This window comes from Lytechinus variegatus, chromosome 3, assembly GCF_018143015.1.
Source record: "Lytechinus variegatus isolate NC3 chromosome 3, Lvar_3.0, whole genome shotgun sequence".
In the NCBI taxonomy this organism is placed as follows: Eukaryota; Metazoa; Echinodermata; class Echinoidea; order Temnopleuroida; family Toxopneustidae; genus Lytechinus; species Lytechinus variegatus.
In genome coordinates, this window is record NC_054742.1 from 72,008,301 (window position 1) to 72,035,239 (window position 26,939).

Genomic DNA, 26,939 nt, shown 5'->3' on the forward strand with positions numbered 1-26,939 from the left:
CTATTCTTTGATCAGGATTATTCTTTTGTTGATTTTAAGGCCAATTTTTTTAATGCAGGAAATTCATTTGGACAAATTTTCGTATTGTATTTTGTAGGTCACGATGACTCTGCCGCTCCAGTTCCCAGTGATTTCATTTCTTATAATAAATGCTTCTTATGGCATTGAATGTTAAAGAATTATTTGTTGTAAATGCAAGCTATTGTTTATTGCAGCCACTTTAATATGAAAGTAGCAAAATCAGAATTTTCCTGTAATCATGTTTTTATGTGGGACATTTAGAAGATTAGGAAATTACTTTATTTTTGCTTTTTTGAAGTACTAAATTATAATTTTTTCAGGTGCAATTTTTCAGGACTAAAACATAACCCAGACACAGGTACAAAGAAAAAATAGGATCTAACCAGTCAGATTGTTTAGTCTTATCAATAATAATGATGATTATAAAATATATTCTTTATTAAACCACAATATTAGAATTATCATGAAGTCTTTATGTATTTATCATGAAGTCTTTATCTCTCTTCATATGTAAGTACATATGAAGCAATTATGTATTTTATTTGATATGAGTTTCATTTGAAATGAAAAGTTTAGAGAAATGAGCTATTAGTTTATATGTTTGTATATGCATACATTTTGAAGGGAAAACAAGTAGATTTTCGGACACAGAAGTTTGTCAGTACATGATGGCAATGAGTATTTCAAAGGTTTTATATAGGCCTACATGTAGACTTACAGGCATAACTTCATAGAAATACATTATTTACCGAACCCAAAAGTCAAGATAGCGCACTTCTACGTCACACTGTGTTTTCAGTTCCTAAGACTTTGCATTACAAGAACCATGATCATTCATTGGCATAGAAATGGAGCAAAGGGATGGAGAATGGGTATTCCAACAAATGGTTGCATAGACCAGGGAGGTGTGTATGACCTCGATTTAGAGTTCGCTGTCTTCCCCTGACGCCAGGTTACAATGGTGGCCAGTTTGCATTTAGGCTCAAGCCAATGCCAGCTCCAATGGGCCTACTCCTCCCTTCATTGAACCATGGCACTTCTGAAAAGAAATAACCTTCTGATTTAGGAGAATGAATCAGAAAGTAAAGAAGACAGAGATAAAGAGGGGGGGGGGGGCAAAGAAAAGAAAGAAAAGAATTGAAAACGTAGATACTCGGAACTTCGGAAGCAAAGATTTGCAGGGCACACCTGAGTGCGTTTCCACACAGCAGAAAAAAAGAAAAGGGAGGTTTCGATGTAGTGTATTGAGAAATTGTCCATTAGAGAAGTTATCACATACTGAAATCTGAATGAACATTTGAATAAGAATGAACATTGAAAATCACTAAAAAGAAATCTGATTTTTGTAGGACAAATAAAACCGGGAAGCGGTATATAGAATCTTTACTGCATATAAAGTTGAACAATCGCCTTGCGAACATTCAGCTTGGTTAAATGTTCAATAATCTAAATTACATTTGGGTTTCCTTAGTGGGTCCATATCCTAGCATTTCAATCTTCTGTTAATTCTTTGTAAAAGGAATAAATGTTTGAATTTTTCTTGGAAAAATAGTATGCGGGACTGTGTATCAAGGCGTCTGTGACGTATTGACCGTGGACACAATGAGTGTGAAAAAGAGCCCTTTGAACACTTCTCTTGTGAATTTAGTGATTATATCAGAAAGCTATTAAAAATCAAATATAATATCCTGGAATTTTTAGCCCATTTTGTGATTGAAGCATGTTCCAAAATTATACTAAAAACTAAATATATGTAAGTAGTTACAAATGTAGGGTTACTTTCCTTTTTGGTGGGGATCCTGACAAGGCTATTTCCATCCCAAGAAAAATTGCAAATTCATCCATTAGAAGTTAGAACACATATTTATTTCATATCATCAGTTTTAGGACTTATTATACAGCCATGCAATGGGGGGGGGGGGGGGGCAAAACTTAATAGAGGATTGAATAGCAGTCATTCTGATATCCAAATATTTTACAACTCATAATTACATTTAAACTTCTTTTAAGTCAAATCTTTATCTTTAGCTGTAGTTTCTATTAATTTTGACTTGGGGTCATTATACAGCATTGTAAAGCTAATGTAAACTTAAAATAACCTTCTGTGAATACACCGTTTTCCATAAACAGATTTGTTCTGAAGAAGATAGCGGTGATTAAATAGAGCGCGTGAGAAAAATATGACAACTTCGAGTAGACTGCCAGACAGTCTCCGGGCCAGCATAAGATTGTCTATCTTATACAAATTTTTTTCTATAAATGGGCGAGAATTGAATTTCCACTCATAATTCACTGTACACACGCCAGAAGTCATTCAATACATGGAGTTCAAGTGAGGGTCTTGCATTTTGGTGTGGTGCCAGAATAGAAGAAGAAAAAAAGATGAGCAGTGGTTTGAACAATCTCTGATCATATTTAACTTGAGGCAAATGCGAAGGGGAAGAATAAGATGTGAAATTCACTGAAAAGGAGGAGCAGTTTGATGAGCTTCAGGTCACAGGTGCAACAGATAATGAAGTACCAAATTGACTGATAAAAAACGATTGATAGTCATCAAAGTTTGTAGATCTATAGCCAGTGGATATGAAGGATATTCTGGGTAATGTAGATTATTGAAGAAGAGATGATGATGGACATGTCTATTCCAGATCTTATTTCAAAGGTTGTAATTTTCAGGAAACTTGTCTTGATTTCTTGAGTTATATGGAGGATCTTAGGAATATTGATTGTGCCCAACTAAAATTTAAAGGTAAATGCCAGTTTTGGTAACGATATCAAAATGAGTTCGTACAGAATCCAATGAAATGACCACCAAAGTGTCTGTTTGTATAAAAAAAGAATATGTGCCAAAGGATTCTGGAAGAAATTGTGTAATTGCTGAGAAATTAGGAAATAAGCACAGGATTCGGGTCAAGCGTCGGGCACGACATTCAAAGCATACACTGTCCCACGTGCGCTTATCTGTGTTGTTGATCATCAGTGTGAATATTTTTCAGCGTAGATTTCAAGATTTCACAAAGTTTAGTTTATGTGACTGTACCAGATCTAGATCATCGATGATATACTGACAATTAAGCCTGGTTTTACAGACTTTCTCAAGAAATCAGTGTCTACTGCAACTACTGGCATTTCTCTTTAAAGTTATTTTTCTCTTTCTCATGACATTACGTACAGACAGATGGATCCACTTTGTTTGATTTATTTCTCCCGCTTTGTATTAAAAAAATCTTAGGATAGGGGAGGACAAATTTCTTTGTGAAAGAAAAGATGTTATTCATTAAGTAGGGTACGATGTAGAGGCTTAAGAGTGTATAGTACAGACATCGAAATAATATACATTATTATGTCATAAGCTGTGATAGGATTAAAAAAACTCAATCTTAAATACATAATGACGATTAGGCCAATGACATGCAAAGGGATAGAAAACGGAGAGAGGGGGCCTTCTATCTTTTGAAAGCTGATGACCACAAAAAGCTCACCCAGGGGGATGCTTGGAAAAAAAATGGTGGATATCGCAATTCACTTTTGAGGTCTGTATTGTTCGCAAAATTTTCCTTTGATCTTGCAAAAATATGGAGTTTTTATCATGAGTATTCAATGAAAAAAAATTGAGGTTCTTAGGGGGAGAGGATGGAACAGCAAAGGGGGAATCTCCACAGGAAGTATGGTCCATAAAGTCTAAATCGTAGGACTATTATCTTGAGAACAAAAGTAAACCACTTGCAGCAACTAACCCCTACCAATGTTGGCCTTCATTTTCAACTCAAACAAATTTGCAATGATATTTATGATGTTATTGTACATCAAGTGATTTTCATTTTTATTGAGTGAAAAGATGCTGTTACAATATTTGCCCCCTTCTATAACAAGTGTGATGAAAGGATATAATAGGGTATTGAGTGCGTAAGGTATGATTGATGGGGGTATTATTGGTAGGGGGCAACAGTAATGGCTTCCCTTCCTTTTCATGAAGACTTTTAAATGATACCAAATCTGAGAGAAATCTTTGATAGTCACCAAGTGAAGACTTGTTGTAACAGAGTCGTGTGAAGGTTACCTACCTTAGATTAAATTGAAATCGAGGAATATTTCCGGGAGAAATTCAATCAGGATTGCGGTTGTAAAATCCTATTAGATATTCTCATGTTGTTTGATCGGTACTCTGGAAGAAATTATTTGATTTGTGAGGCAACTTGATTTTAGAAAGCAAATTGATGTTTCTATAAAGTATCGTAGTTTTCTTTGTTTAACGTACATTCTAAATCAAACTTTTAAATTTTGTTAAAAAGGTAGATTTTTTTTTGTATGGGATGCCAAATTGGAATCAAATGTTTTATACAGGATCTAATGCAGAACATTTCAGTTATTGATTCTAGCATGGACCTATTACAGATGATTCTGTTAATAGCTCCATGATTCTACTGTTACAATTCTTCACTTGTACTTCCAGGATACTACCCAAATCCCATAAAAGGTGTCAATTGAATTGAGTTAGGTAAGTTGTTCCAGTCAACAACAGTACAACTTCTGGCCTTGCACCTAACCTACACTGTACCTGTAATTGGATATGGCATTATATTGTCATCTAGCCATATACAAAAATGATGGGTTTACATGTAGTTGTCAACTCATTGATAAAATGAGTTTGAAGCTGCATGACCAAAGTCCCAAGCAATCAATGCGATGCGGTGAACATTAGTAGGTCTACATGTGTGGTAGAGTGTTTCCAAAGGACCTTATCAGGTAATCTCAATAAAACAATAAATCGGAAGCGGAGGAAGCAATAGATCTGAGGTTTGTTTACCTTGTACTTGTTGTGAGGGTCACTATCAGGGTAGTTTGGAATACCAGCATGAGCAGCTTCCATGATTGCATAACATCATCACCTCTTTGATTTTATGGTCTGATAAGAAATGTGAATGACTGAATAGATTAACAAGATTTAATCACAAAGGTAAACTATGTGATGTAGATCAATGGGTGATCTATAATGGGTTTAGGGGGTTTAATCACCAAGGCTGTGATTGTATAGTGTTAAAGCAGGGTTCTTGTCAATAATCTGATGTGATAATCATTATGGGACCCTCTCACTAGGTGGTTTCAGACCGCCTCGAAGTTCGCCAGTTCCAGGTATTCTCTGATCGGGAAATTTACCCCGATCAGAAAATACCAGGTATTTTGGTAATGTGAAAGCAAACTACGCGTAATTTCCCGAAAGAAAATACCCGCTAAATAGTAGGTACTTGGCGAAATTACGAGAACTTTCGTGGGGATTTTTCCAAGGTCGCAGGTATTTAGGCGATGTGAAAGCAAATTACGGGAACTTTTATCCCAGCGTGTCGTTGGGCGCGGCGGCGTGGGTGGCTGCTGGGCAAGTGATTTTGAATCTCCCGCCTTGCCTGCTTATCAGACCACACTGCGCATGCTCGTAACTTCGGGAACTTATCCCGAAGGATGTGTTTCGGGGCGGTGTGAATGCAGGAATAATTAACGGGTATTTTTTAGCCTTAAAAAGTTCTCGTAATTTAACGGGGATTCTTGTGATCGAGGCGGTTTGAAACCGCCTACTGATATTACAAACCCTTCATATGGGCCTACTGTATATGCAAGGAGCTGGTATAGGTGTATTACTGCAGAGATCAACAAAGTCAAGTTTTTATTGTTGTGCTCTCCTTGGAATTACATGTACGATCTCTTCTCTATATTGCCACAGCTCATTGGCCCGTGGTAACGTGGACTTGATCAGAATTGTAAAAAAAAATAATGTGGTTGAACTGAAAGTTGTATTCAGTCCAGAAAGTTTGAGCAAGGAATTACCTGAAAATACGGATGTATTCTTTTGAGAATCCACGGACAAACCATATTTTGCTGAAAGTATGATTGTAGCGATAAAATGAGTGCGCATTTTGTGGAACATTGGGATGATTTCAGTATCTGAGTTTTCATCAATTCTGTGCTGGTTCTGCATATATATTTTTGCTCCCCTTCATGTGCGATGTCCATGATGCAGATATCACTTCTTACAATTTTATTATTTCTGTCATGAATTGCTAATTCCCCAATTTGTGTACAAGGCAAGTGATTAATTACATTGGCTTGACCATGTGTGATATTTTCAGTTGTATGCTTCATAACAGATTAGATAGATAGTGTGATTGTATTTCCTGCAACAAGGGAATTAATGCTGTTTGAAACATTTTCCCTGGAGTAGACTTCAATATTCATAATGATCTGGTGGGAAGTAGCAGTTGATTATTCAAGTTTGTATCTCCTTAAACTCTAATGTCAATTATTGCACATTTTCTGAAATCAAGTTTATTCATATTCGTTGTGTCCTCACTAATACAAACATTGATTTGCTTTTATCTTTATTTAATCATTAATAACAGATTGTGTTTTGATCTTTGGTACCGATACTTGTAACCATATTCCGTCGGCCTATCTTCGAGCTTCCACCTTGTAAAACTTATTATAAATAATGTCATGTCATTTTCTGCAAAGAGGTATTAATATTAGAATCAGGGGTAGAGTGTTCTGTGAAGAAAGAAGACTTGAAAGTGACCTGTGGTTATTGCTACTTGCGAAGGATTTGGTTAAGTACTGATGACAGATTCTTTATTAATCGCTGAGGATTACATAGTTTGGGATGATTTGTTTTCAAGCCAGTGTAATGATTGCCAATTTGCAAACAAATGACCTGTGATGTCTAATTATGATCATTGTCAATCATATTCTCCCGTAGGGGTCGTTAACCTTGTCAAGGACCATCTCTGTCTATTGACTGAAAAAATTAAACAATTTTGCAAAGGGTTGATAAGATGTTGATTTTGCCCATTTTTTTTTTTGCTTATCCATGATAGGGTACTTTCATTTTGGATAGACGAACCAACTCATTCTTGATCCATTAGAGTTACTAGGATCTACATTAATCATGATAATTTCTTGGAACGCGAGGACATCACATGATCATGAAGGTTGCTGGTCAAAATGTACAACATTCCAATTTCCCAAATAATCCTCGCCATAGAAAAAAAGGAATGAGTTCATTAGTTCATGCAATTATCCTGAACAAACAGATGCTTCAATTACCCGGTGAATTAAATTGTCTAAATTTTGAGGGGACAGGATATAATTATTGCAATCACGGCCTTACAAGGACCATTGGTTGCTCCCCCCTATGAGAAAGCCAGATTGTAATTACCTGTGACTCTCTTAGCCCGAGGCTTGGAAACGTGATTGCATGTAACAGAGCTCTAACCACTTCCACCCAGTTTGACTATCATATGCTGAGAAAAAAGTGGAGTAAAAAGTGGAGTATGGATTCCTGGCAGAAGAGCTGGTAACTTGAACTTTGGAAGGAAATGAAAGGACTGTAATAATGCTGTGATTCTATTAATTTAAGTCTAAATATTTCATGTTGATAATTAGGAAGGGTACTGATTTGTTCTTTTGTTTCTCCAATTTTGTATATTCTCAGGTCAAATGAATCAAGTTCCTAGATACTGCCAGTGACAACCTAACAGTAACACCAAGATGGCTTGGACAAGAGAGAAAGGAAAGACAAAGATGATCAAGACAATTGAGACAGGGTCATTGACAGCAAGGCATATATGCAAGATGTTCAGATCTTCAAGATCCAGGACATTACAGACAGCACTCGTCTTCCATGTTCTGTCATTACTGCTCAGTACATGTTTAGGGTATCCACAGTTTAGTGAGCAGAACTCTGTATTTTCATTGCAGACGATAGCAGTAGATGCACAAAGAGACACTGTTTTTATAGGCTCAGTGAACAGAGTGTACAAACTGAACAGCAACCTGAGTTTAGAACAAGAAACTGTGACTGGGCCTGTCCAAGACAGCCCAGAGTGTTGGCCAAGATCCGTAGGCTGTCCCAGTGCAGTACCAACGGACAATTACAACAAAGTCTTATTAGTGGATGATGACCGTCTAGTAATATGCGGGACTGTGTATCAAGGCGTCTGTGACGTATTGACCGTGGACACATTGAGTGTGTTGTCAAACTCTTCCATGACGGAGGTATCGGTGAACACAGACTATGGTACTACTGTGGCATTTATTGGTAACGGTCCCGGTGACGTGAAGACATTGTACGTCGGATCCTCATCGTCAGAGTGGGCGAGGGGCAATGTGTGGACAATGTCCAGTAGGCAGTTACCCTCTGACTTATCAAGTCCATCTCTTTTCCAAGTTTACAATGGTGGAGGACCTCAGGAGAATCCCTCTTTGATCCGAATACCAGCTGGAACCATCAATGACTCTCCAATCATTCAGAAGTTCAACATCACCTACATCTCTGGGTTCGAAGCAAATGGCTTCAGTTACTTCATTGCTCTCCAGCCAAAGATCCCCGAAACTCCAAGCCCCTACTTCACCAAACTAGCACGAGTTTGTCAGCAAGATGATCACTTCTACTCCTACATCGAACTGCCCCTGCATTGCTATGTTTATGGGGATGATGAGAGAACCTTGTACAACTTGGCGCAGTCTGCATACGTAGGCACCGTTGGGTCTGATCTGGGTTCGGATGACCTGCAACCAGGTTCTGAAGTTCTCTATGTTGTGTTCGCTCAGTCGGACGGGACAAACAGCAAGGTTCCTTCAGATAAGTCTGCTGTCTGTATATACCCTCTCTCTGCACTAGATCTTGCATTCTGGGAGAGGAGGCTGGGATGTGCTCAGAAAGAAACGGACAGAACAGATATTGACTGGTTAGGATCTGTGAATTGTGGAACATCAAATAGTATGGTAAGTTGATTCCTTTGACATTGGTAAATGAACCCCTGTCATGTTACTTATCAGTAGTTGTTAGTTAACACGGATTCATTTCCAATTCATAAGTACTTGTTTTTTGTGTGTTATGTCCTTGTAATGTAACCTTTAACTTTACCTCCACCATAAATCAAAAGGAAAAAAAATGTGAAATCATTTAGTACCCTTTTAGAAAAGTAGCTTCTCAAATTCATGTTATTTAAGATTGGAGGAGCTAGTAGAAACGTATCAGAAACCTACACAGACATTGCTTGATAGAAGGTCCATGCAGGACTTGACCTGATTGATGGCTTTGCAGGGCAAGTAAAATTATACAAAAAATGTAAAGAATTATTAATGTAAACTTTATAGAAATAACCATTGCAGTGACACCAAGCATACTGTTTTATTCATTAAAAATATTGAATTATTACTCCTTTTTTTCTAAACTCATCATGTTTTCTTGAATTTTGTCATCTAGATCTCGACGATAAACTCTACTGGACCAAGCTATTGCCACATGAACGAGAACAATTCACCACTTGGTGGGAATTCCTTCATTGGTGCAAGGGCTGTCTACACCCACTCATCTGTCTTGACATCCATTGCAGCAACGGTCCATCGGGATCAGACCGTCATCTTTCTTGGTGACCAGGAAGGGCAACTGAAGAAGGTTTGTATTTAGCTGCGTTCATCATCTTTGTCCTGTCGATAATTGCATGTTTTTGCCACTTAGCGATTATCGATAACCATTCTCTCATCGATAATACCCGCTATTATGTAGGGACTGTGATTGCGGAAAACGGACGGAATTTGCGGAAATGTGTGGACAATGTCCAGTAGGCAGTTACCCTCTGACTTATCAAGTCAAGACAACTTTCTTTGTTAGTGCTGAACATTATTGATAACCTCTTTATCACTAGTCCTGTCGATAATTGCATGTTTTGGCCACTTAGCAATTGTCGATAACCTTTCTCTTGTCGTGACTCCATCACTGGATGGTATCAAAAACATTCATAAGTGCAATCTTAATTTAGCAATCAAAACAAGTACCAGATAATGTAGAAGCAACATGCAGGGACCTGGGAAGCGGGGGTGCTGGGGGTGCTGAAGCACCCCCAGAAATTTCCCTGGGGGTGCTGCGTGTATTATTTTCCATAGGCAGCACCCCCACGAAATCAGGTTACCTCTGTATATTTTTTAATATGTTATAATGTACATAATTATAACATCCAAAAACGCAAATCATTTACATAGTCTTTCACATATTCCAATAGCATCGCTCCTATCATTACTTTAACGCGACTCAATCAAGCTCCGGCAACCCGATACAGACGTGGTCGCGCGTGATACGTAAAACCATAGTTTACACACTACTCGATAGCAGGGAGAGACATGGGTGTGGCTGGACTTGAAACTTCCCGGTTTATGTCGAATTAAGTGTTTGCGCGCCAGAGCGGCCGTGTTTTGTATAAAAAATTACAAGTCAGACATCGAAATCAAATTTCACAGTATTTTACACCCTGCCCCCATGGTCCTGAGAAGCAGGGGTGCAGGGGGGGGGGGGGGGGGCTGGGGGTGAAGCACCCCAAATTTGGGGGTGCTGCATGTCATTTTCCATAGGCAGCACCTCCTGGAAAGCTAGTGGAAGGTATGATAAATGACGGAAATGTAATGAAAATGAACGACGTTTTGTAGACCCCCCCTTCAGAATTTTCCGACACATTACTTAAAATTGTGTTTAGATTCACCCTTTTTCAGATCGGAATATCAAATATTTTCTGCTCGCGCTACGCGCTTGCATTATTGATTTTTATGATAAAGAATGGTATTTAGAATGCCAAGATACTAGGTATATCTCTAAACACGCGCACGCATGTTTATTCAGATACGCAGCTTTTGGGGGTACTCGAGGCTGAAAATATTTATATCAAATACATTTTATAAAAATAAATAAATTCTATGAAAATCTGATAACAAATAGTTCAGTTATTTAATTCTAAATATCAGCAATATTTTATGAAAATGGTGGTATACATGTCATCATGAATATTTAATAGGTGAGTTGACATGGGCGGAAATCTGTCCCCAAAGGTAGGGGGGACCAGGATCCTGAGAATTTGACAAGCAAAAAAAAAAGGTTATCACCCTAAATACTAGGTCATTTTAACCCTAACAAAATTTGACAAGCCCCCCTAACAAAGGTTTTCACCCAAAATGTAAGGTAATTTAGTCAAATGTACATGTATTATTTCGATTGTGAAGTGATGTATTTTTCTCCATAATGAAACACCCAAAATAGGAGGGTACATTTGATATTGTGTCCCCCTGTCCCCTCTGGGATTTCCGCCCATGTGGGTTGAAGATGTCACATTCCCACTATCCTGTTTCTTGTGTTATTACATGGAATCAACATTGTTTCATTTTTTCAAACCAGTGTGAATGATATGTCTCCCTTATAATGAAATAAGTTGCAGCAAAGAATATCTAATTGACTAAATCAGTTGTCAATTCAACTGTTTTTGGTTCTTGAAGGGAAAATATTGAATAAACCTAATTCTGTATAATGAAATACAGAAGAACAAGTGGGGATATGACATCATCAGTTTGCTCATTGGATACTGTTTCACCGTAATAATGCTAATCTTTAAAATGCAATAACTTTGATTTCCTTGTCGGATTTTGATCAAATCTTTATTCTTATCAATTCATCAATTGTATATAGTTATATACCAGGGGCGGATCCAGGATTTTGAAATAGGGGGGGGGGGGCGCCAGCGGCGAGGATACCCCCTCCCACGGCAAGGACTTTTTCAAAAAATCATGTCCAAAAGTCGTATTTTGAGAGTACCTTTAGAAGAAAAATGCACACTTAAATCACTGTAACTTCATGAATAAAAGACACATACTGACTCATTTAGGAGCTGGTTTCCAGTCACACACCGTATAAGCGGTCATTCAAAACATACATTTGGCAAAGGCTCTTCACTTGCTTGCATCGTGTGATTGAAACGTCAAATTTAAATGATACGAAACTGAGACTTGTAATCGATAAGTTCCGAATAATCCATTCTGTTTATTGTCATTTGTGTATTTACATTGTGTGTTTTAAACGAGAATTGTTTAGTCGTATGGCAACATGCATAAAATTTGGTTCTTTTTTCCCCAAAATGCACAGTAAATTGTTACAAACTACAGAAAAAAACGAATTCATCTTCTGGTAATCAACTTTTTCCCTCGTATTATTTTCAAATCATCTTCAATAATCCAGTCATTCTGCACAACCTCAAAGTAATATAATGCTTCTTAAGGGGATTCTCATCATTTTTATTGTTTACGTTCAAAGTCTCTCATCGCGTTGCCATCTTAACTTATGACCAGCCAGGATGAAATTGTATTTATATTTATTTTAACATAAGATAATCAATCTTTACGAAGCACTTGTTAAAACTATACCACAAATAATTAAATAAGGTCAATGATAAAATGCTAGAAAATACATGTAAGGAGCTTTGATATCCAGTCCATAATTGTATAAGTTATAACTATCAGTGGCAGAAAATGTAAAATAAACCGAGGCTCGTCTTCGGTATACAGAGTTCAGAAGGCATTTTGTAAGCTTTTCATTTATGAAATTACAACTTGTTTAGACCATGAATTCATATAGGCTTCCAATTTGATGTTTTTTCTACATGTTGAATCAATGTATACTAGCTTTCCAACCAACAAAGTAAATGTTGTAAACTGTATTGATTGCCTTCTGTTGGGCAAAGCTATTCCTGCCAAGTTTGAGCTCAATCATGACTTTTTTTTTTTAAGATGAAAATATGGAAAGTTTATTTATGCAAGACAAACGATTCGTTGGAATGATTGCTTCGGCGAAACTTAGTTGGGGCGCCCTGGATGATATGCCTCTGAATCTACCAGAAAGTGTAAAAGTTAGTTTACATTAAATACAAATATGTCTGACCTATACATTTCAGTGAAAACGTACATGACCAAGGCAGAATGATAATGCTGCGCACGTGGCGCCCGATATAGGGCTTCATCTTTGAGTGAAGAATAATCTCGGGGATAGACATTATCATTCGCATCGTTGACACTTTCTCTCGCGATCTGTTACTTACAATTTACATGTATTTGCCATAAAGACGGACAAACGCATGTTACAAAAAACACAAAATTTCGGGAAAAAATGATATCCAATCCAACATCTTCACACTGGTCACTGCACTGCAACTCCCGATTACAAGTGGTGCAACTTTCCAACCAATCGACTTGCGCGCCCGGGAATTCCGGAATTTACATATTGCAATACAGTATGACAGAGGTGCATTTGTGCGAACACAAAGGCCATGAGCGTAAGTTAAAATATAGTTTTGACTAGATCTAGCCCTTGAAATTGACTACATTGTACCAATCCAGTAAATATAACCATCAAAAAAAAAAAAAAAATCCGGCGAAAATAGGGGGGGGGGGGGCGCGCGCCCGGGGCGCCCCCCTCTGGATCCGCCACTGTATACCTATTCTGTTCATGCAGTGGCGTAACTGGGGGGGGGGGGGGATCGGCTGACCAAAAAAAATGGGGAAAAGGAGAAAAAAAAGGGAGAAAGGAAGAGGAACGTAGTGGGAAAGAAGAAATTATCATTCATTATAAAGGTATATTACATTATAATCACGTTATGTTATAATACATACGAAACATTTTTATCATAACTTTATGAAACATAATTAGCTCAGGGCCTATGTCATTGTTCCTGGTGCTCGCATTGTCTGTTTAGACAGATATACATTATAAACCTGTTGTACGAAAAACTCCCGTTTCAAGTGCAATATACACCAAATATATTATTGTTTTATGTAGTGACATATGCTTCTTTTTTAATGACTACTTAATATGATTGCCCCATGTTAAGGTCTTAATACAAAACATTTCCTGTCCGTGATTACGTTCGTATCAGTGGATTGTTGAGATAAGTCTGCTCTCCGTGAATTCCTAAAATCAGTCCTTAAAATGTCCCTTTTTCTGATCTGAATATCAAAAATTTTCAGCTCGCGCTCCGCGCTCGCATCATTTGGTTAGTGAAATACGTATGGTCTTAGTGAATTTCTACAAGCAAACCTTAGAATGCCTCGCTTCAGGTCTGAATTATCTAAATTTTCAGCTCGCGCTTCGCGCTCGCAATATTTGATTAGTGAGATGCGTATGGTAATCATGATTACAATGACTACACAAAGTGCTTCATGTGTTCAGATGTAATTCTAACAAAAATCAGCAAGCGCTTGGCACTCGCATTAGATGATTATGGTGAGACATGTCTATTAAGGGATTCCTAAAATATAGTCCTTAAGATCTCCCTGTTTGGGGTCAATATATACAAAAATTTCGGCTCGCGCTTCGCGCTCGCATTGTTTAGCGAGACAGGTACGTATTATGATTACAAAATCGATTACAATGTCCCTTTTTAGGTCCGAATAACACAATTTTTTAAGCTCGTGCTTCGCGCTCACATTATTTGATTGCTGAGATGCGTATTTTTATTTATGATTACAATGACTACAAGTGCTTCCTTAAAATGTCTCTATTAGGTAAGTATACCTGACAACTCACTAAGTGACTCAAAATTTTTGCTGGTGCCCCCCATGCCGTGACCCACGGTACGCCACTGTGTTCATGATTAGAAAAGTGCTTAAGATGTCCTGTTTTTAGGTTTTAAATCCCATTTTATTTCCGCTCGCGCTTCGCGCTCGCATCAATTGTATAGTTATATGCCTATCCTCTTCATGATTAGAAAAATGCTTAGAATGTCGTTTTTGGTCTGAAATATCAATTTTGTTTCCGCTCGCACTCGCATCAATTGTATAGTTATTTACCTATCCTCTTCATGATTAGAAAAGTGCTTAGATTTTTTTTTGTTCTGAAATCTCAATTTTGTTTCCGCTCGCGCTTCACGCTCGCATCAATTGTATAGTTATATTCCTATCCTCTTAATGATTAGGAAAGTGCTTAGAATGTCTCTTTTTTGGTCAGAAATCTCAATTTTGTTTCCGCTCGCGCTTCGCATCAATTGTATAGTTGTATACCTATCCTGTTCATGATTAGAAACGTGCTTAAGATGTCCCTTTTATAGGTCTGAAATCTCATTTCTATTTCTGCTCGCGCTTCGCGCTCGCATCAGTTGTATATTCATGTACCTATCCTCTTCATAATTAGAAAAATGCTTAAATTGTCTCGGGTTTTGGGGGTCTGAAATCTCAATTTTGCTTCTGCTTGTGCTTCGCGCTCGCATCAAATAGTTATATACCTATCCTGATCATGATTACAAAAAGTGCTTAAAATGTCCAGTATTTAGGTCGGAATGTCAAAATTTTCAGCTCGCGCTTCGCCCTCGCATTATTTGATTGTTGATATATGTATCTTAATGGGTAACTGCAAATAGTCCTTATAACACTTCCCTTTCGATCAGGCCAGAGCGTATATGAAAAATATCTGCTCCCGCTAATCACGTTCGCAGTTATTATTTGTTACATACACATCGTGTTCAGGACCACAAAAATTGCTCAAATGTTCAATTTTCAGGACAAAATACATACCCCCCCAAAAAAAAGGAAAAGCTCGCGCTTCGCGCTCGAGTTCACTAATTATATATCTATGTTCTTTTATTAGTAGAAAGCTAAGAAGTAACTGTCATTGTCATATACATAATATATATAGTATTCAACCTATTCAATCTATATATATATATATATATATATGTGGGTGAGGGTGTGTATGTGTGCCCTTAGAGGTGTGTGTGTGTGCGTGTGTGTGTGTAATTATGGAAAACTCAATTGTGCCCCCCACCATTGAGGAGAGCTTTCAGCACCCCCACTGAAAAAATCGTTCCCAGGTCCCTGGCAACCAGCAGTAGAATCGGATGGCAAAGTTAACGTAATAGTAACTTCTATGCAATGGGGCTCGGGACTAAATTACCACAGTTATCCTGTGCCTTAATTGTTTCTTGAAAGGATCCCGGCAAGAGCCGTAATTCACATCACTGATTATTTATGAAAATGCCATACATGCACATATGGTAGTTTAACTTTCATCATCCCATTGAAATGTAGTATTATTTTCAGGCTGCTTTAAGAAATTTTTTATAGATGTATTCTACGTCATGCAATTGAATATGCAACTTTTTTACAGCAATTCGCTCTAATCATGGTTAGATTTACAATTTACGATGGAAATATGAATTGTATACCAAAACCTGATCTCAGATTTGGGTTCGTTTTTGTAAACATGTTTGTCTCTCTCTTCATTTGATTTCATTTTCACTTTAATTTGGTTATCTTCTATTTCATTAATTCATTTCTGTGTGAATCATTCTTCCTTTGTTTCGAAAGAGCAAAAGACAGTTGATGTTGCACTTTGCATTAAGGTGAAGGTGGTTGTGATGTGGTTTCCAGGATACCATAGTTCCCTTTTTTCCCCTTGTTCCACTAGACAATTCTAAACCACATGATGGTTTACACTTCCTAGTCAAGTGATTGAAAGTGTGAATAGTTCATCTGCATCTATCATCTGGTATTAACACTTTTGAAAGGTGAAATGAACACCAATTAGGAAGAATTTTGTGTTTTTTGTTGTGGAAATGGGGAATCCCAGTATGCATAAAAAACAGCCTGAAATATGAAGAATAAAACCTCATACATTCGTAATTCCGAAGCTTCGTTATTCCGAAGCTTCGTTATTCCGAAGGTTCGGATATTCCGAAGGTTTGTTATTCCGAAGGTTCGTATTTCCGAAGGTTTGTTAGTCCGAAAACAAAGTGAGGTTCGTAATTCCTAAGGTTCATTAATCCGAAAACGAAATGAGGTTCGTAATTCCGAAGGTTCGTCAGTCCGAAAACGTAATGATTAACGAACCTTATTTCGTTTTTGGACTAACGAACCTTCGGAACAACGAACCTTATTTCGTTTTCGGATTATCGAACCTTCGGAATAACGAACTTTTGGAATAACGCCACAAATGTTCTCGGATTAACGAACTCTTTTATGTTTTCGGATTAACGAACATAGAGGTATAGGTTATTTACGTGTTTCGGAATTACGAACCTTTGGAATAAAGAACCTTTGGAATTACGAAGTGTAACCAATAAAACAGGAGAAGAAATTGCAAGATCTTTTTTAAGGGGCATAATTATAGTGTTTTGATGGAAAAAGGGAAATTTGGTGTAATAACAAGAAATAAATGTTGAAGAAAGAAATATTTTCCCATAATATGAAATCCATGTTTTCCCACCATTTGCAAGATTTATGATCTAAGAAGCTGGGTATTTTTGAGGGAGGGGAATGGTCTTGGATGAAGTCAGTGTCAAAACAAGACTTTAACAGGACACCATTTTCTGGTAGGTTTGGAAGAGGATCCCTCACTGGTTTACTCCTATTTCAATAACATCAACAAAGAAAGAGTTTCAATAGGCATGTTCACACCAACACAATCAAGGAAATACCCATAATACAAAAGTATGTTCAGACTTTAAACTTGATAATTCATGTGCATTTATACCTGCCAAAAAACAGAGTTTTCAGAGACTTGAACCTCCAACAAGCCTTTAGTATGCACATTAGTTAAGGATGCACCGATGCACATTGTTTTTGCCTGACATCATCAATAGAAATTTCTCAATTTTGCTTTAAAAATACTGCAAATATCCTTAACCATATAGAATTCCCTGCAAAAGTTCTCAAATATTTGAAAAGTACCTGCTTGGGGTATTTTATTTTTGTGGATATTACAATCAGTACATTGTCTTCATAGTGGCAATATACCAGGGGTTTTAAGGAAATAAAATTCACTCAGAATATATGAGATACTTTTACTTATTGGGGAGGTGTGAAAACACATGAAAATGGGAGAAGATCCGAATTCCAAGGGACCAGGGCAGTGGTGATGTGAGTAGAAGCTCTGTTTTGGTTTGGAGGAACTGTCTTTATTTGTGGTTATGTCAAGTTTAGCTGTTCTTGTTAAACAAAACCGCAAGTGTATATCTCATAATGCCATTAAACTTTATTTCCCTGTAAAGTCGGAAATACGTATCTTGAAATCATGCACATGGGTGAAATTTCTTGCTTGTACTTCTTGTTTATGGAGATGGAAATGAATAGTCTATGAAAATATAAGTAGTACTTTATTGGTAAATATTTCTTTAAATATCAGTTTGCATTCTTGATCATGAGAATTTGTGTGAGCAAAGTAATAAAAGATATTTGGGAGTTGGTCGTATTGAATTGTATATTGGGTTTGCCATTGTGTGGGAATCGATAATGATGTGAAAATAGTATATATTTGATACCAATGTAACAATAGGCACATTCCATGATCTTAATGAATGTCAAATCAAATTTTTGTGCTTTAAAATGCTGATGATAACATTTCAGATTCCCACGGAAAGAAATCTAAAAGTCAACCATTTTCTCAGGGATTTTACTCCTAGTTTCCGTGAACATTCCAAGAGTATTTTTCAGGGTAATTAACTCCCATATTTGAGCAGAATCAATAGTGTGTTTGTTTGCCAAATAGAAATGACTGGGGAAAAATATCCTTTTAGAGTGTTTGTTGTAGAGGGAGCAGTTTTCTTTGTAGTTGAGATATAATATTCCCGTCATAATATTCCAGTTATTCACTTCCCTTTGTCACCATTTCTCACAATAGTGTATGACACCTACTTGTTAGTTCCCATGGTCAGCTTCTTATAAGCCTCTTGTTACCACGGCAACCGCACTTGACACCAGCCTTGGTCATGTGGACATTCTTGTGGTCTTGAGAACACCAACCCCCCAAATCTTACATTGCCAATTTGAGATGCCAATCATATTTGAGGATCCCATTCCCAACCTAGCTGGCTGGCTGGCGTTGATAGTGAACTTTGCATTCCCACCTTTTCTCCTTTGTCAGAAACTTGTAGTTTTGATCTGTGTGCAACACATGTTGACCAGGGCTCCAGTGGACCTGTGGTTGTCACGCCAACCACATCCAGGGATGCAATTCCTCTGGGAAGAAAGCAACTTTTTTTTTATTCTTGTAGGTATATAAAAACTTGGTAATTTTCTCATAATAGGTGCAATGTGAGAAAAGAAGGAAGTTGAATTATGAGGAGGGACGGGGTGGTGATATTTGGATTTTGAGAAAATATGAATACTGTCTTGTGTTTGTGGTAGCGATAAAATGCTATCAAGGGAAGTTGAATTATGGAAGGGGATATATTCAGTTTGTGATCATTTATCACATCATCACCACCAGAGTTTAGTTGAAATAGTTGTCATTTTTATATCTGGTTTTAAAGAAAAATATTTTTAAGAATGGTAAGAGATTTAAAGTTAGCAGGCCCTATATTCATTTTGCAAAAAAAAAACTAGATGCAAAGTCAGTTGAATCTCGCATTTTGTTTTCATGGCTAATATTTTGTATGTTCTCTTGTCTTGAATAAATTCCTCATGTAAAAAAAAATATTGGACAACAGCTATTTTGATCTATGAAAAACACATTCCCAAAATACATATGTATGAATAGCGGTGTACTCAAAATGCGATCATAAAAGAATGTCTAGGGACATCAAAACATTCTCTTTACCATTTTCTTTATAATGAAATAAAGATAGTGTAGCCTGGTTCAAGTTCAAACAACATTTTTCGGTAATCCGTACCTCCAGGCCATTTTGTATTGTGTCTTATTTCTAAAGCTTAAATTCCAAATAGTTGGAGAATGAAGAATAGATTGGTATTTTGTTTTTCTGTCTTGTTTACATACTACTACATGATTCTTACTCCATCGTGTTCCTCTCTTTTTCACTTCAATTGCTTCAATATCCTTGGTGAAAAATATTTTGCAACATTCATGAGACGTGTGAAAGACAAGACCGAATGATGCATGATTGCTTTGCAAATGGAAGATGCAGGCATGTAAAATTTAACACATATTTGCACAGATATACGGTTAAAAGCCTGTGAATGAACATTATGAAAGGAATATATTTTTCATCAAAAAATTATAAAAATTGTAGTACCTGGCGATAACTTTGATAGACATTGCCAATCATTCTCTCACTCTCACCCTCCTCAAACTTGAAAATATTTGAAAATATTTTTGGATGTCTGTCATTTTCAATATATGTTTTTCTTCGACTTTCTTCTTCAAATGTCTCTGACGTATTGTTTATTATATATTTCTTCCTGTTTAAACACAAACATGTGTCGTGTCCCCACTCCATCCAGTCCCGTACCCCTATTTAGGGGGGTTGTGCTACTGTAGTTGGACGATGTCCCCTGCCAACAAACTCTGTCGAAATTGATCTGGTCTCCGTAGTTAAACAGATCAAGCCTCTCCTGTCTACCGTGATCAAGAGTCATGAGCCCAGGCAAGAACTTGACTTGCATCTCTTACTTGCAATCCCAAAGGTTATTTTTTTCACTTTCATTCATAATCCATGCCAACTTCATAACATCATAAAGTTTGTTTAGAGTTTGACTCTAAATTTGGGGTTTATGACCCATGCAGAGTTCCAGACTGTTCAAAATACAAATAAATTTACGGCCAATACGTACTATCGATTTTCGATATGTTCAGTTCCATGATATTCTATTTATGAGAATGTGACAGTTCCTAAACATTTGTTGGCTTGGGATTATTTCAGATCAGTGTAATCTCGCAGTAATATTTTGTTCCATGTAGATGATCAGTGCAAAGGCGTTTGATTTCAAGGAGTGCTGGAAAATCGATAGACCAAATATCCTGGTCTGTTCATAATATTTGCAATAATAAATCCCTGGACAAATTCTGAACGAAGATTTTGAGAGATCTCAAGCATGAAATCTTGTCATCAGATTGTTGATTTTGATAAATAAGCAGGAAATGGACCTGTTCTAATTTGGTGTGGGTGCAGCGCTGGCTCCACGTTTAATCAAGAAATCATCATGACTTATGTTGTCTAGACCTGTCGCCATGTGTTATTCTCAATATCAAACATATTTTTTCCAAACCAAAAAGAAAAATGCTGAAGTCATTTCAGATAAACCTCCACCCACTTGTGAATATTATTTTTTTTAGAGTTCATGCAAAAATGCGTCTTGTGCTAGCTAAGTCTTGCCGGGTGTTCTGCACCCCCTTCGGTAGCATTACTGCACTCTCTGTAGGGCCATGTCTTGCCCACCATCTGTGCCCCAGCAGGCGACCCCAGACACCCACTCCCAAGTGTTTGTAGGGGCATGACCCCTTCCAAAATAGACAAATCAAAACTCCCAAATTTGACAGCCAATACAATCCTGTCATGTATTTCCTAACATTTTTACCTGTGTGCAAGAACATTTTGTCTTTGAAGAGAACCAGGACTTAATAGCTGCCTTGGATAAATTATGAAAAATAAATCTCCAGTTGACCATTATAATTATGAAAAGATTTTAGTTTAAGATCTAGTGTAGTACTGATTTTTTTCATTTCTGTCATACGTGATACTTTTTATCACAATATTTTGTCAAATTGTTGAATTTAACAGAATTGTCTAATATGGAGATGTGCTATATTGTTTTAAAATCAAGTGATTCTAAATACTTACTATATCTGTCTTCTTTTTTATTATAGACCTTAGGCAAACAATTTTTTTCCTCATTTTTATGCACCCCCGTTTTTTTTTCTTCTTATTTTGGGTTAAAATCTTTTTTTGGGAATGGAATGGGGAGCATGTTTTCAAATTCAGATTGAAATTCATTTATTTCACACCTCTAAACATACAAGATACAGTATCATTAGCTGAACATGGTTTCATTGTAAAGATCAATTCCCTGCTTTCTTTGTTATTTAGAAAATATTCAGATTTTGTTTCTTCAAAATTCTCTCTTCCCTTTAAATGAACTTTGCATAGCTCAACTTTCTTCTCGCTGTTCTTGATTTATTTTTTATTTTTGTTTCCTTCTTGACACTTCATTACCTCAAACCACAACATGGACTCTCATCATAGATTGTCATTTAATAAGATCCTAAATATAGTGCCTCTGCAGTTTAGTAGTATGTCCTCACCAAGTTTAATTATCATTTAACCAGACAAAATTAATAATATCTCTGCATGGGGAAAATAAAGTGCATCTTCAAGGGAAGTAGACAATTGCGATGACTTGATTGGAGTTTTATTAGCTTTGATGAGTGGAGTCCAAGTATCGGGTTGCTTGGATTTCTTTATTTAAATCAAATTGAAGTGTTTAATCAAGTGGAGGTCTCTTGATGGATGGCTTGATGTAGTGTCTATCCAAAGCAATGAAACCTGTGTATGAGGACCATTGAAGGGGGTAAGATGTCGCAGAAGTGGTTTTCAGGTTCATGTGGTCTTAATAGACAAGTTTCATTGGCAAAGTTTCCTTTTAGAAATAGAGAACAAAATATAGAGACCTTTCTTAAAGGACGATTTTCCATCAAGAATTTGGAGAATATTATCTTTGACGTCAAAAGATCATATGCTCATTGCTCAAATGAAACCATCAAGAGAAATGGAGAAAACAGTGTGTTTATGAACAGGTGGCCGATCAATCATTTTATTATATTATTTAAGTGTTGAGAGTATCGTAGTATTTTTTATTCAACTGCAAACAGACATTCCAGAAGTTAGTGTCTTTAATAAATTTATATATATTCCTCATTGAAGTTCAAAACTTAAGGTGCATTCTATTCTAGACTTGTAGGTTGTTCTTTAAGAAGGAAGCAGAAATCTGCAAGCTTTCGATAAGAGTGGGGAACCATGAGAAATGTACACATCAAATGTGTGTTTTCGCTGTGTGCACATTGAACCATTTTCTGCGGATGTTTGCTTCAATGGTTCATCAAACATTGAGTTTTTACTTCAACATTCGTTATCACTTTAGTTTAAGAATGAATGTGCAAAGGTTGCAATAGATTAGAGTTTTTTCTTATCAGTAAAATGCTTTAGGAGATTAGGTGAAGAGGTTATAGAAAGTCACCTGGACATGTCAATATTTTTGTTTCATTTCATAATATTTTAAGATATTTGATTGACTATGGTTGCCACAAAAGACAGATTAGTACAGTGTTCATCTATGTGAGCTTCCTGTAATCGAAAGGGCCAATAGAGGAAATTTTACTGCCTGAATAGCATTCATATAGAACCAGTTGGCATTTGGCAAAAAGATATCTAAAAATAGGTTTCATTTTGATATAGAATATTATATTTGTGAATTCCAGATCCTGTTTTGGCATTGCAGAGCAATTGTGATTTGCCTGACGACACATCAGCAACAATAGTGAACAAAGAATTGACGTAGTTGGGATCTTGCAAAGCACAAATATATTTCGCAATCCTAGATTACAAAGTTAAAACTTGTGAATGGTAGTTAATGACTCACATACTGGTCGTGAGAATTGGACTTTGATTAAAGCATACACTTCAATTTGTATTGATACTTAAAATCTGAAGGCACTAATCATATTTGCATTTTATCGACTATAAAGATTAAGGGGCACCATTTCGACCAGATTTCATTTCTTTATTGCAGATATGTTGTAAAGCCAGATCTTGTATTGAAAAAAAGTGTAAGATAACAAGAGAGAGAAGTCAATATGATATTTATTGTCTGTCTCTTGTAGTCTTGTTCAAACACCTGTCTCTAGATATGTTTACAATCATATATGAATTTATAAGATGATAAGAAGAGAGTATCGATAAGATGCACTTTAATGATTTCCCCCTCTGTTTAACAAGAATTTACTTTTTTTACAGGACCTTATCATTTTCAATTTCCTGTTAATTGAACTGACTTGTATTTTCCTTAATAGATTCAGCAATATCCCATATTTTCACCTAGTAATTTGTTTAATTGATATACCAGTAGGCTGCCTTGTGTGTGTACAACTATACAAGTACATAATCATGAATTATTGATCATTATTCATGCCCAGGTGTCCATTGGTTATTTGTGTGCACAATTACACTTAAATACTTCTTTCTCTTCTTTTGGAAGATCCGTGGTGTAGTGGTTCTGACTCTCGCCTTGTAAACAGAGGGTTGTGTGTTCAAATCCCACCGCGGTCTCGCGTCCTTTGGCAAGGTGTTAATCCACAGTTTGCCACTCTCGACCAAGGTGCTAAATGGGTACCCGGTAGGATGCGAAAGATATTGTATGTTTGATTTTGCCAGCGCCATTATGAGGCTGCGATGAATGCAAGGAATGCTCCCCAGGGAGTGGAAATTGTGCACTTTTCGTGCGGGATTGAAATAAATCCAATGACCGGGGTAATAATATCTGTAAAGCACTTTGAGCCATTCTGGGAAAAGCACTCTATAAAAATTGGCTATTATTATTATTAGTAGTAGTATTCTCTATTCCTTTTCTTTCAAGTTTAGTATTAATGCATTCTTCTATTTTCACTTGATTCCTTCTAGCTTTGGTTGGTTGATTCATCTACTGCCAGTCTCTATGAGGAATTGACTATTGATCCTGATGGTGGTATGGTACAGAACGGAATGGTCCTGACACCAGATGAAAACCATGTTTACGTCATGACAGAAACAAAGGTATGAAAACAAAGATTCAATGGCCTGTTCTCTGAAGTCAGGTTTAACTTAGACCATGGTCTAACTCTGTGCTGAAATTATAGGAAGCCAAAAGTGTCAAAATTTTTATTAAGTTGCATGTTTCTTATGTTTACTGTGCTCTTTCCTGATTCATCGATGGTGAAGACAATCATCTATTTATACTTCCTAGACAATTTTATGAATGATTTGAGAGCCAAATGAGCTGAAATATATCTCTACTATGAGTAATTTATGTAACAATTGGCTATCCATACTTAAATCACAACTTGAAACCTGAGTTTTAGTTAAACCCGACTTCAGAATACGGGCCATAATGTTTAATTTTCATCAATTAAAAACAGCAAAAACTTATAACACAGACCTGTGCAGCAAAATTTAAGTAAAGTCAAAAGACTTTTTTAAACTGTACCAGAGAACAAATCTTTATGTAGGTCTTTCTTTTTTGCATATTGAATTATCCATTTGGAGCATGGGAACAAAATCTCTATGTTAATGTTTTAGAGCCCATATTGATTTGCATGTGCAGATACAATCAAAATGCAATTAAATGATCAGTATCAATGTTGAATCGATGTTTTGCAACTATATATATAGTTCTCTAATATAGCCAAGATAGTAATTAAAGATTTATACAAGATTTCTCATTTATAGAAATGAGATGTTCCTCATTCATTTGAACTCCTTGTTACAGCTTTGTGAGGAAATTTAAGCCATCCTTCGATCCATCTACCAATCTGTAAAAAAAATGTTTTCCTATGAATCAGTCATGCTAAGATATGTACCCTTGATCAGACCCAAAACCTGACTCAGCTCCAGACGTTTCTCCATCTCTTGAAACGATTGAAGAAACGCATCCTTCAAGTTGTTAAGTGTTGAATTATTCAGAGTGAGGTTCGAGGAGACGGAACAACATCCGAAGAGCAAACCCCAAGATAGATCGGCGGCGGCTCAAGGCATGATTTGAAATGACTAATGTTTAATGAGCAAGCTACAGATACAGCTCTTTAAAACTCATTTGTACAGATACATCAAAGGGAATTAGTGTGCATTGCTCATATTGAAGCACGGCTTGGAAAGAGCCACTTGTGGGCTTTGACGCAGACTTTACATAGCTACTTGATCTGAGCTCCCAAGATGAACATTCATTTCCAATTCTAGGCACGGTTAACTCAGGTTACATGCTATCAATTATGGATGTTACGCACATACATCTAATGGATTTCAGGGGGCCATTCAAATTAATCACCACTCTAATCAATCGCTATCCATAATTTGGTAGCAACATGAGAATACTTACTTGTTGATTGATTTCTGTTGGCATTGATTGAAAAACTTAGCTTAAAATTAAAAAAAATGATTCAAGCTTATGCTTAATTTTCATGGTAATGGACAGTAATTGCCATTAATTTGTTTATTCTTAACAGGTAAAATAGTTGTACAATTCCAGCAGATCATTAGTTAATATAAAGTAATTGTAATTGACATTTCAAAAATTAAATTGGACACATATTTACACTAAACGGCACAAATTGTTTTCAAACTTGCGATAATTACATGTATTTATAGCTCCAATCTTTGTCTTCATTTTCATCTCCAAAATGTAATTTTAGAGAAATTGCGATGGTCTGGTGAATTGCTCGGGTGTTAATTGATGGGAATCATAGCGTGACTTTCAATATGTGACATATCATTCCCCATCCAGACAAATAGTAATTCACAAGAGTGCCTTGTAAACAATCCATCTCACAAAGTGGAAAAGCTCACTCCTAGATTGATGCCAATGGAAAATTAGTTTGAAATGTTTTCATAGACCCCTGTCTCACCTAGCGGAGCGGCTCCCAAATGTAGAGGTAAAACCAAACTCGATGTTGCCTCAGCAGTGGGGTAATGGGGTTTTCTGGGAGATGTTGAGGAGTAAAGTGTTGTATTGTGACCAAGGCCATGATCTTTGTCACTTTTTGTGTTGGAATTAATCAGAGCTGGTTTGCACTTGTTGTTGGAGTAATTGTCAGTAGTTTGAATGTGTATCTTTTAAAGATTACATGCATGTGACACATTGCTGATGGCTGCTAGAAATGATGGAAATGGAAGGCTTATTTTGAAAAGAAAAAAAAAGGCGAGAGATAGGAAAGAAGAGAGAGACACAAGAGTAAATAATTTCCAGCTCATGATCAAAACATGGCATGTAAGGAGATGAAATACCTGGGAGAATATGTTCTGTCAAATTACAGAGACCATCCATTTTTTGATTTTGCAGAATCTTCTACTTTACTCCCAGTATATAGTGCATCAAATATGTTAAACTGTTTTTAGTCAGCGAGAGCTAATGGACAGACTTGATGACCCCTCTAAACGGCATGATTTTTAAAAATTCTTTCAAATTCTCATCAACCCTAACTTGAATTGAATCTTCCGTGTACTTCATTTGTCAGGTCTATCCATCATTATTGGAATAAAAAAAACTCACTAGTTTCTCATTAGTTGGTCTGTACAATGAGATGAATGACTATCCTGCAATTATTCTTCTTGGCTCTATATTTGAGATGTGACTTTGTTGCATTTCTA

The 26,939-nt window shown here is 36.6% G+C and overlaps 1 protein-coding gene across 1 annotated transcript; it reads left to right on the plus strand.

Moving 5' to 3' along the window:
• The first annotated feature begins 7,479 nt into the window (after positions 1-7,479).
• Positions 7,480-24,436, plus strand: LOC121411869 (plexin-A2-like). The gene is made up of 3 exons (XM_041604754.1): positions 7,480-8,793; positions 9,278-9,469; positions 24,222-24,436. The coding sequence occupies exons 1-3, from the start codon at positions 7,558-7,560 to the stop codon at positions 24,357-24,359; spliced, it is 1,566 nt and encodes a 521-aa protein (XP_041460688.1). The 5' UTR covers positions 7,480-7,557; the 3' UTR covers positions 24,360-24,436.
• Positions 24,437-26,939: the final 2,503 nt, after the last annotated feature.

Excerpts from the sequence above, each read along its gene's own strand:
- LOC121411869 (XM_041604754.1), top strand. The coding sequence starts at position 7,558 with ATGGCTTGGACAAGAGAGAAAGGAAAGACAAAGATGATCAAGACAATT. Across the intron at positions 8,794-9,277 it reads GTGGAACATCAAATAGTATG|ATCTCGACGATAAACTCTAC; the intron begins GTAAGTTGATTC and ends TTTGTCATCTAG. Across the intron at positions 9,470-24,221 it reads AGGAAGGGCAACTGAAGAAG|CTTTGGTTGGTTGATTCATC; the intron begins GTTTGTATTTAG and ends GATTCCTTCTAG.